Raw genomic sequence first — 11406 nt, forward strand, 5'->3', positions numbered from 1 at the left:
ATGAAAGGTTTCAGAAAGAAACAGGTTTAACAGTAGTGAAGAAAGTTAAATATTTGGGAATAACTATGACAGCAAAAAATGGGAACTTATTTAAAGACAACTATGAGAAGTGCTGGACGGAGATAAAAAAGGATCTAGATACGTGGTCTAGCTTGAAACTCTCACTACTGGGGCGCATTGCTGTAATTAAGATGAATGTATTGCCAAGAATGCTGTTTTTGTTTCAGACACTGCAGATTATTGATAAAACTGACTGTTTCAAGAAGTGGCAAAAAGATCTATCTAAATTTGTCTGGCAGGGCAAAAAGCCAAGGATAAAATTTAAAATATTAACAGACGTTAAAGAAAGAGGGGGCTTTGCCCTGCCAGACCTAAAACTCTATTATGAAGCAGCAGCTTTCTGCTGGTTGAAGGAATGGCTACTTCTTGAAAACACAGATATATTGGATTTAGAAGGGTTCAATAATGCATTTGGCTGGCATGCATATCTATGGTATGACAAAGTTAAAGTGCATAGAATGTTCAAAATTCACATTGTCAGAAAAGCACTGTTCAATGTCTGGATTAGATATAAAGATCTTTTGGAAAACAAAACTCCAAGGTGGTTGTCTTCAATGGAAGCTAAGGCAGTAAAGAGACTCAATATGGAGGCAAATTGGCCGAAGTATTGGGAGATTTTAGAACAGGATGGTGACAAACTGAAACTGCAGAGTTTTGATAAACTAAAAAGTAAAGTCCGAGATTGGCTTCATTATTATCAAATAATGGAGGTATTTAAAATGGACAGAAAAATTGGCTTCCAGGTGGAAAAATCAAAATTGGAAACAGAACTATTAGAACCTAAAACAAAAATATTGTCTAGAATGTATAATTTGCTGCTGAAATGGAACACACAGGATGAGGAAGTGAAATCGGCTATGATTAAATGGGCTCAAGACGTTGGCCATAACATAATGTTTGCTGACTGGGAAAGGTTGTGGACCACTGGAATAAAGTTTACGGCATGTAATGCCTTAAGAGAGAACATAATGAAAATGATATATAGGTGGTACATGACACCAGTCAAGCTTGCAAAAATGTATCATATGCCTGATAACAAATGCTGGAAATGTAAAGAAGCAGAAGGTACCTTTTTTCACCTTTGGTGGACGTGCCCAAGGATTAAGGTTTTCTGGGAAATGATTTATAATGAATTGAAAAAAATATTTAAATACACATTTAGAAAGACCCCAGAAGCCTTTCTCCTGGGTATGGTAAACCAACAGGTTCAAGTGAAGGATAGAACTTTTTTTATGTACGCTACAACAGCAGCAAGAATACTCATCGCGCAATATTGGAAGACGCAAGATCTACCCACGCTGGAAGAATGGCAAATGAAGCTCATCGACTATATGGAACTTGCAGAAATGACCGGCAGAATCAGAGACCAGGGAGAAGAGATGGTGAAGGAAGACTGGAGGAAATTTAAAGACTATTTACAGAAGCATTATAAAATTACGAACGTTTGAGGTTATCAGATTGAATGTAAAAGAATGTTATTATAAAAATGACAATGTTAAAGAAAGTATATTTAATAAGACATAGGGAACTGTAAGGATAAATAAGACAATAATATTAATCTGAACCAAAGATACGCCAGAGGGAAAGAGTTTACTACCAGAATATAAGACCTAGAATACAGAGTGGGAAGGCATGGGGAAGTCGCAGACCTAAGTTAATGCTGAAGAATATAATGATATAATATTTGTTTTTAACTTTTTTATTCTTACCGTTTTTATTTTTCTTTATGTTTTTGTATAATGTATGTATTGTTTTTCTTTTGCTTTTTTTCCTTTTGATGTGTTTGTCGATTTGTTCTTTTTTTTTGTTTATTGAATGCGGAAAATAAAATATTATATGGAAAAAAAAAAAAAGGAATTTTTTTATTTTGTTATGTTTTTCATGTTTTTAAATTATGTTTTTATGCGGTCAACCGCCCCAAGATCTGCAGATGATCTGCAAATTTACAAAGTTCTTGAACAGACAGCTGTGCTCATCCAGATGTTGCTGTACTTCAACTCCTCTCCTCCTTCCCCACTGGCCATCCTTGCGGCTGGGCAACATCTGGGGGGTGGGGGCAAAGGTTCCCCACTCCTGCCATAAGGCACTTCTTATGTTTTTAAGGAAAGACATTTGGGATCTCCGGAGCAATGCCCTTCGGCAAGTTGTGACACACGGCGGGGGTGGCCTGCTGGGGATTTAAGTCACGTTAACTCGTCGAGACTGAATGAGAACAAGTCCCGCTCCGTCCAGCACCATCTCCCGCCTCCTCCTTCGCAGGCAAAACCCTCCCCTTCTCTCTCTCTCACACACACACACATCCACTGCAATGTGTAACCCAAACAAGGCGACATCGTTTAACTCTGCCCAAAGCGACTCAAGAGTAGAGCTGTCTCTCCACCGCCAGCTTGCAAGCAATTGCTAACGCGTCGCAGAAGCGCCCTGCGCCAGCCGCGCAAAAACACGCGTCGCAAGGGCGGCTCTGCAAACATGCGCCCTTTTCCCGTTGCAGCCCGGGCTTGGGGGGCGAAAAAGGGGGCAGAGAGGGCGGCCGCCGACATCGTCAAGGGCAGCTAATCCGCGCCCCAACGAGTTCTTAATAGGCCCGTTTCCTTGAAGGCGCGCGTGGCCCGAAATCTCGGCGCAACCGACGATCAGAGGAGCAGAAACTTCTCTCTGGCCCCATTTCCCAGACCCACCTCCCACAACGTTTTGAACAATGCAAAGAACTGAGCTTTTGTCGATCACCCCCCCCCACACACACACACAAAAAACACACGATACCCCGCTCGCCCCCCGGCGACCGACTCCGATCTGCGTTGACCCGGAGACCAGGAATTAATTAAATTAATCAAAAACACGCGGCTAATTAATGAAATAATCCCGCCCCGAACGAAACCCGAAAACCAACAAGTTTGCGCACATAAGTTTCTCTCCTCTCTCTTATTTCTTCCAACTTGGAACCCCCTTTCTTGGTTGCAAAACTGGCTGAGAGATTCCTTCCTGGATTCCCTCTTCCTTTTCTTTGCTTCTCCCCCCCCCCCCCCGCCGCCCCAAAAAACAGAAATAGAAACAAAACAAAACATACGGATTCAAACTTACCTTCCGTGCTCCAAACAACTCCTGGCCAGACCGAAACCAAGAAGAACCCCATGCAAAACCAGCAGGGGCTGGGAATGGGCCCCATTGTTTTTTCATTGCAAATCCCAGCTCATAATTTCGTCCGGGGAAGAGAAGGAAGGAAGGTGGGTGGAGATTTTTTGTTTTTTATTTTTGTTTTCTCCAAGCGCCTTGGCAATCGGCCCCGGTTTGTTTTATCGAGCTTCGCTTCCCCCTTTGCACTTTTCTTTGCAACCCAACTTTTCAACCCTTTTCACTTCCTTTACCAAAAAAAAAAAAAGTCACTACCAGAAGCCACCACCTCTTCTCACTCTGTCTCTCTCTCCCACCAGCACCAGGCGTCGGGAACGCGCGCCGAGCGCGCTCCGGAGCAGGATTCCTACTCCCTCGGGAGTGGCAAACGAGTTCTTCGTCGGAGCACGCCAAAGCCGTTCTCTGCCTCGTGGGAAATCAAAGCTGGAGAGAGGAGAAAACTTTGCGAAACGTTCTGCTTTGCCTCCTTGTTGCTGAAGGTGGAATTCCATTCCTTCTCCTTGGGCGATTTCTTTGGACACTTTCCAGTTCAGAGCATCGACCTTGAATGGACAAAGAGAAGGGAAATGTATATATTTTTTGGAATTAAATTAAATGCAGGCTACGCTTGCCAAATGATTTAAGGTGGAGGGGGCGGTGGGGAGAGGAAAGTATATAAATCTGGAGTGGGGGTGTTTTTTGGAGGGGGGGGGAGAAGAAACAGCTGTGTGATAAGTAGAACTGTCCAATATTTCAAAAGACCTTAATTAACCGATTGGGAGGCAAATAATTAATATTGGTTGTTTGAATACTGTAAAATACATGATTTCAGACCGTGACCAAAAATCGGAATACGTAGTTGCCCTTATTAAACCTTACGATTTAATAAAGCACATGTGATTTCTTGAGAAATCACAATCCACTAGAGCCAGCTAGCAGTGGAAACCATAATTTAGAATCACAGAATTGTAAACTTGGAAGGAACCTCGAGAGTAATCTAGTCCAACCCCCTGCAATGCATTTGAAATATCAGATTGCAAAAATCCTAAAAGCAAGATTCAAAGGAGCTTTAACCCTTAACATGCTGGTAGCTCACAGCACCCTGGATATTGCCTTACGTCAAGTCAGACCAATTGGCCCATCTAGCTTCCTGTTGTCTACACTGGCTGGCAGCAACTCTGGTTTCAGGCAGGAATCTCCTACCTGTGGATGCTGGGGATTGAATTCATATTAAAATTCAGCCTCAGCAGTCAACTTTTACATTGCAGTTGTATATAATAGGGCTTAAGCTCAAAATAGGGACGCGGGTGGCGCTGTGGGTTAAACCACAGAGCCTAGGGCTTGCCGATCAGAAGGTCAGCAGTTTGAATCCCCATGACAGGGTGAGCTCGGTCCCAGCTCCTGCCAACCTAGCAGTTCAAAAGCACGTCAAAGTGTAAGTAGATAAATAGGTACCACTCCGGCGGGAAGGTAAACGTGCTGGCCACATGACCCGGAAGCTGAACGCCGGCTCCCTTGGCCAGTAAAGCGAGATGAGTGCTGCAACCCCAGAGTCGTCCGCAACTGGACCTAACGGTCAGGGGTCTCTTTACCTTTACCTTTAAGCTCAAAATAAGTCTGTACTGGCTGCAGCTTGAACCACTTAAAGCTGACAACTTATTTATTACATTTACAACCCAGCATGCATACTTCTCATTTTATCCTCACCACAACCCTGTGAGGTAGGTTAGGCGGAGAGCGAGTGACTGGCCCAACATCACCCAGTGAGCTTCATGGCTGAGTGGGAATTTGAACCTTGTTCTCCCAGATCCTAGCCCAGCCCTCTAACCACTGCACAAATCTAAAATGGGAAGGACTGAGAGATATCTGGAATAGCCAAGGTTCAGCTCCAGGACTTGTTGACAAGGCTCAAACCCCATCTGCCCTATGCATTTAAAGCAGTATCATACCACTTTAAACCTGCCCTCAGCCCCAACTGTGGGAAGCATAGTTTGTTAAGGTTGCTGAGAGTTGTTAGGAGATCCCTTTCCCCCTCACAGATCCATATTTCCTAGAGTTGCCTGGAAAGAGTGGTTTTTATTTTTATTTTTGGTTAAGCCACTCTGAAAATTCCCTGAGGGAAATAGAGGTCTCCTAGCACTTTTCAGCACCTTTTGCAAACTACAGTTTCCAGGGCCCTTTGGAGGAAGTTGTTACCGGTTAAACAGGTATGATAGTACTTTAAATGCATAGTGCAGATGGGGCCTCGGTTCTGCAAAATGATATTATATGAGCATTTATATACCATTTTAGAAAGATCAAGGCACTTTGCATGCTAAGTACTGTAATCCTTACAAAAACCCCTGTCAGGTAGGTCAGTATTGTACTTCCCATTCTGCAGAAAGGGAGGCTAAGAGAGAGGAGAGGCTTACCTAGCAACTTCATGGCTGAGATGAGATTCAGGTCACAATCCTACACCCATTTCCTGAAAGTAAAACCACTTGTACTCAGTGGGACTTACTCCTGAGTTGATAGGATTACATGTCAGTGTACCAGGAATTTCCAGATTTCTTAGCACAATCTCTTGACCGGGACTTGGCACCCTTAATGTGAGATCCGCATGCAGATGGCAGTGCCTCTGGGCATGTGAAGGCTTCCAGATTGGAGGCTGCCTGCTGTTGGGCAAGCTTGAGCCCTGGGCCCTTTGCACTTGCAGGAACAAAGCAGTTCAAAATGTTTACATTTTTAGTCAATCAATCTGACTATGAAAAGAGACAGAAGAATGACTATGTAGAAGATGAGTCTTCTCGGGTTGGGGGTGGGGGGAGAGTTAAAAGCCAGCACAATGCAAGACTGGAATATGCCCCCCCAAATGATCTAATGAAGAACAACACACAAAACAAACCCCCTGCAAAAGGGTTCCGGCAAGTAGGTAAGTACAGTGGTACCTCAGGTTACAGAAGCTTCAGGCTACAGACTCTGCTAACCCAGAAATAGTACCTCGGGTTAAGAACTTTGCTTCAGGATGAGAACAGAAATGGCGCAGCGGCGCGGCAGCAGCAGGAGGCCCCATTAGCTAAAGTGGTGCTTCGGGCTAAGAACAGTTTTAGGTTAAGAATGGACCTCCGGAACGAATTAAGTACGTAACCAGAGGTACCACTGTAAATGTGAAAGGAGATGTAGAACTCAGGGAAGTAGCCATAATAATTAATTGGTGCATGGTCCCGATAGAAAGCTCTCTTGTCCACACCCTGAAGAAGTCAACAGGAGAGCTGTGCGAGAGGTCCTGCTTCCAGGGAGGGGCACGTCACTCCCAGTTGCGACAGCTTCGCTGGCTCATTTAAAGGCATGATTCAAAGTGCCCTGAATGGCCGAGGATGAGTATTTACCTAAAGGACTTCCTTCTCCCTGTAGAAACCTGTCCGAATCTTGAGCTCTCCCCGAAGGGCCCTTCTCTCAGTCCCTTTGATATCTGAGGCGTGTTTTGATGAGGGTCAAGAGGCGGGGGGGGGGGCTTCTCAGTGGTGGCACCCCCACCTTTGGAAGGCACACACACACACCTTCATCCAGGTAAGTCAAGGATACATTCCAGCCAAAAAGAAGTGAGGGGTCTGAGAAGTGAGAGGCCAGAGAGGGCATGGCTTAAGGGAGAGTCTCAGAGGTCTGGAGGTATTCCCCCCCCCCCGGCCTAAGGTTCTCCCCTGACTGCCCCAATTAGCTCTGTTCAGTCATTCATCTCAGGGACCCAAGGCGTGTACAAACCCATTCCTCTTTCCCAACACTCCAGGCAGCTAGTGCTTATCATTGTGCTATGACAGGCTTCCAACAATTTATTATTTTCCCTGTGGCCTAAGAGGGAGCTACATGTACAGAGCCTCCAGCTGCAGGAACCCTCTACCTGGAATGTAGAGCTGATGTCGGAACAGGTTTAGTCTGCGAGAGTAGAGAAAATGTTTCCTCCCCTGGCCAAAAGCCTTGAGCTGAATAAGGGAAATGTTTCTCCTTGGATGCTAATGGTGTGCTTTTTTTCTTTTTTGTGCTTGCAAGGAAGCTTGCTGCTCCTTTCCCTGGTGTGCTGATCATAAACCCGCCAAATGGCCTTTTTATGTCTGTATTCCCCTTTTAAAAAGATATACAGTGGTACCTCGGTTTAAGTACTTAATTCATTCCGGAGGTCCGTTCTTAACCTGAAACTGTTGTAACCTGAAGCACCACTTTAGCTAATGGGGCCTCCTGCTGCCGCCGTGCCGCCAGAGCATGATTTCTGTTCTCATCCTGAAGCAAAGTTCTTAACCTGAAGCACTCTTTCTGGGTTAGCAGAGTCTGTAACCTGAAGCGTATGTAACCTGAGGTACCACAGTATAGGCAAGAAGAAACCCAGTATTGGTCAGCCTGCAACACTCCTCCCCACCCCCCAACTGCCTTCAAAACACCAGGGCGACTGTTTAAGAATCCCTCCCTTCTCGATCCTCCCACAGCCTTGCTGCTCTCCTCTGCCTAAATCCCTTTTCAGGAAGAGCCTCCCAGATGCTTTGAGCACTGCTGGGCTTGTGGCAAAATCCTGACTCCTGACGGATTATAAGAAAGTCGTGCGTGCAGCAGGCCTTGCCAGTTTGCTGTGCTTCCTCGCCGCTTTTGGCAGCCTCGCTTTGCTGCCAGTTGTGATCAGGGCTTTGCTGGGCTTGTTGTAGTTTCTCTGTGTGTGTGTGTCTGTCTCAGATATGAAAGGCCAGTGGGTGGGAGACGACTTTAGAAGAAGGGGCAGTTGGCTTGAGAGACTGCACTCTGCGGAGGAAATTCTTGGAACGTGGAGGAATTGCTAGAGAATGGGTTCTTTCAAGGCTTCCTTCAAACGCTGCAGGCAGCCAAAGGCTCTCTCTGTGTGACTTTCTTGTGGTGTTAACTGATTCTTTTCTTTCCCCTCAGCCATATTTTTTTCCCATGCCTTGCAGCTGTTTGCAAGGAGTGGGTTTTAATTCCCCAGGTTCCACCTGAAAGAGAGGAGACATTTACCTTTGCAATCCCAGCGTAAAAGCATTGCAGAACACCAGGGCCTGGAAAGAATATATTCCCTACCAATATTGGGCAATGGAATATAAAAAACCTTAGGAAAGGAACTGGTTTTTTAAAAGCCTTATCATCATACAGACATTATGTACATTATGCTACATTTACACAGGAATCAGCTGCTCGTCACCCCCCCCCCATCCCCAAAAAGGTTGTTCCAGAGCTACAACAAGCATTTAAAAGGGTCAATTAATAGTATTTCTCTGGAACCGTTGTGTCAAATTCCTCGATGTGGCCATGACATCCACTCTGTGTGATCTGCCTTGTGGCTGCCATCAGTGATTTCAGCTCAGCTGAGGCAATAGTTCCCCAGCAGTGATTTCAGCTTGTGGAAGCTAGCCAGGGCTGCATACCTAGCCTAGCATCCCATCCTCGTCGCCAGTGAAGTGTAGGTGGGTTCCCACAAGGCAAGACACAACAATAACAGCAAGAACCTTAATTGAACTACATAACTGGAAAACAGAGGCAAAGCAACTGCTTATACAGTGGTACCTCGGGTTACACACGCTTCAGGTTACATACGCTTCAGGTTACAGACTCCGCTAACCCAGAAATATTACCTCGGATTAAGAACTTTGCTTCAGGATGAGAACAGAACTCATGCTCTGGCGGCGCAGCGGCAGAGGGAGGCCCCATTAGCTAAAGTGGTGCTTCAGGTTAAGAACAGTTTCAGGTTAAGAACAGACCTCCGGAACGAATTAAGTACTTAACCCGAGGTACCACTGTATACGTTTCTGAAAGCCTGGGCCACTCCCATTGTGATTGGCTGTCTATACTTCCAAACTGCAAATCACGACTCAGAGTTCAAGGGCCAATGGGAGAGGCCCAAATCCTAAAATGTTCTGTGATTAGACAACATGTATCAAATCAGAACACAGGAGCTCAGAGTCCTTAGTCCATGGGTAGGCAAACCAAGGCCCAGGGGCCGGGGCTGGCCTAATCGCCTTCTAAATCCAGCCCATGGACGGTCTGGGAATCAGCGTGTTTTACATGAATAGAATGTGTCCTTTTATTTAAAATGCATCTCTGGGTTATTTGTGGGGCATAGGAATTCGTTCATTCCCCCCCCCAATATAGTCCAGCCCCCCACAAGGACTGAGGGACGGTGGACCGGCCCCCTGCTGAAAAAGTTTGCTGATGCCTTCCTTAGTCCAAACTAAAGATCAGGCAAACACAGACCACTGAATACGTAACAAATAGCCCAATCCTATGCGGGAGGTAGACATGTCTAGATCTACTGACTCAGATCCTAATTTAAGTTAAGGAAGTTCATGAAAGGAAAGTTTCCCACCCCTTCCTCCCCACAGTAGTCACCTGTGCCTCCCCGAAAGCATCTCTGGAGAGTTGTGGGCTCTTGTGTATAATGTGGGATATGGTGCATGGGGAGCTGATGAATAACTTTAAGGTAGGAAAGGGGCTCAAGGGTAATCTAGTACCACCCCCTGCAATGCAGGAATCACGGCTAAAGAATCCTTGGCAGATGACCATCGTACCTGTTTTAAAGAATCTCCAGTGAAGTAGAGTGCACCACCTTTCGAGGGCGTCCATTCCACTACTGAGCAGCTCTTTCCGTCAGAAAAAGAGGAATTGTCCCAAGCTAGGGAGAGGTCCACCCAATTTTAAGTGATTCCATCTTTCCAATCACACATTCTTCATTAACAGCCCTTGACCCTCCAGAGAGGCTGTCCAGAAGGTGGTTGTCGGGGGTGGGGGTGGGGACGGGGACAGAATGAGGACAGAATGAGAACTTAACTAATGTTGGGATCCATGCTACTGATTTCAGTGGGCTTAGTCTGTCCACCTAATTCTGCACGGAATGAGACTGGAAAAAGACTGGAAAAACAGAGCATGTTGCAGCTTATGTGGGGTAGGGAAGAAGGCTTAAGATGCGGCTTTTTTGTTTTAATCCCCCCCACCCTATGATGTTGTAATCTCAAAATTTATAAATTGATGAATGGTATGGAGAGAATGAATAGGGAGAGGGAACTATCTCCCTCTTTCAAAACACAAGAACCCAAGGTCATCCAGTTCAGGCTACTATCGGGCAACAGGTTCAGGTCTGACAGGTATTCAGTGGAATGCATAATTATCATATAGAAAGTATTTAAATTAACGTTGGAGCTGTAATATCTGCAGAGCAGCCCTTGGAAGAGTATACACATGAATCTCTGGAGGTGTTTACTTAGAAGTAATTTTTATTGAATTCTTGGGACTTGGTCCCTGGCAAAAGGGGCTGCCACCTTGAAATACTGAGTACACTGGTACCTCGGGTTAAGTACTTAATTCATTCTGGAGGTCCGTTCTTAACCTGAAACTGTTCTTAACCTGAAGCACCACTTTAGCTAATGGGGCCTCCTGCTGCTGCGCGATTTCTGTTCTCATCCTGAAGCAAAGTCCTTAACCTGAAGCACTATTTCTGGGTTAGCAGAGTCTGTAACCTGAAGCGTATGTAACCTGAAGTGTATGTAACCCGAGGTACCACTGTACAATAAAATGCACACACTATCCAGGCAGCAGTCACTGATAAATAAAATTTGCCACGATTCATTGTAATGCTGATGCGGTCATAACCACTACCATAGATTGTTTTAAAACAATTAGTTCACACCTATAACCTCTAAGCAATGGACAGTTCTGTCAGTACAGTACATGAATTAGAATAAATTTGCAATGGCTTCTACCCTTCCATTCTGAGGAAGCTGGGAGATGAAGAAATTCAGAAGCCACAACCAGGATGCTTTCTGACCACAGAGGCAAACAATTCCTCCAGATTCTGCTGCTCATGAGGTCTGGTTAGGGTGGTTGCTACTTGCTAGGCCTGAGGATCTGACCAGACCTTTCAAGGGATTAAGCCTCTTCAGGAGAAGGAATAAAGTCTCAAGGGGAAGGGACAGAAGCATGGGTCACTTTATTTATTGCTAGGCTTTCCTATTACTTCACTTTGCTATCAGCTCTGCCTGTGGGTGTCCACACGACTTTTTCTGGGGTGAAGAGTAAAACACTGACAGGGAAAGCAGCCATAAAAGAACAACAGTACCTGCACATTTTGCCTCATCTCTGCTTCTACTACAAATGCTAAAAACTATGGTCACACCATATATTTTAAGCACATAACTTTCTTACTGCCCCAATTAATGCTATGCTGTACTGTATTTAATTTACTCATCAATAGCCAGTTATTCACTTGAT

At 45.2% G+C, this 11406-nt stretch overlaps 1 protein-coding gene across 2 annotated transcripts in view; it reads right to left on the reverse strand.

The window, feature by feature from the left end:
- ERBB2 (erb-b2 receptor tyrosine kinase 2) overlaps positions 1 to 8136 on the reverse strand; it is a 64618-nt gene extending 56482 nt beyond the window's left edge. The window contains exons 1-2 of one of the 2 annotated variants that reach the window (XM_083408517.1): positions 7781 to 8136; positions 3142 to 3734 (exon numbers count right to left, since the gene is read on the reverse strand). In XM_083408517.1, the coding sequence (XP_083264643.1) occupies positions 3142 to 3226 (85 nt within the window). In that variant the 5' untranslated portion in view covers positions 3227 to 3734; positions 7781 to 8136. Of the gene's footprint in view, positions 1 to 3141; positions 3792 to 7780 lie in introns of those variants that run through there. The other variant, XM_083408518.1, reaches the window with a different exon arrangement.
- Positions 8137 to 11406: the final 3270 nt, after the last annotated feature.

Source organism: Podarcis tiliguerta (genome assembly GCF_965153285.1).
Source record: "Podarcis tiliguerta genome assembly, chromosome: 13".
Classification (NCBI taxonomy): Eukaryota; Metazoa; Chordata; class Lepidosauria; order Squamata; family Lacertidae; genus Podarcis; species Podarcis tiliguerta.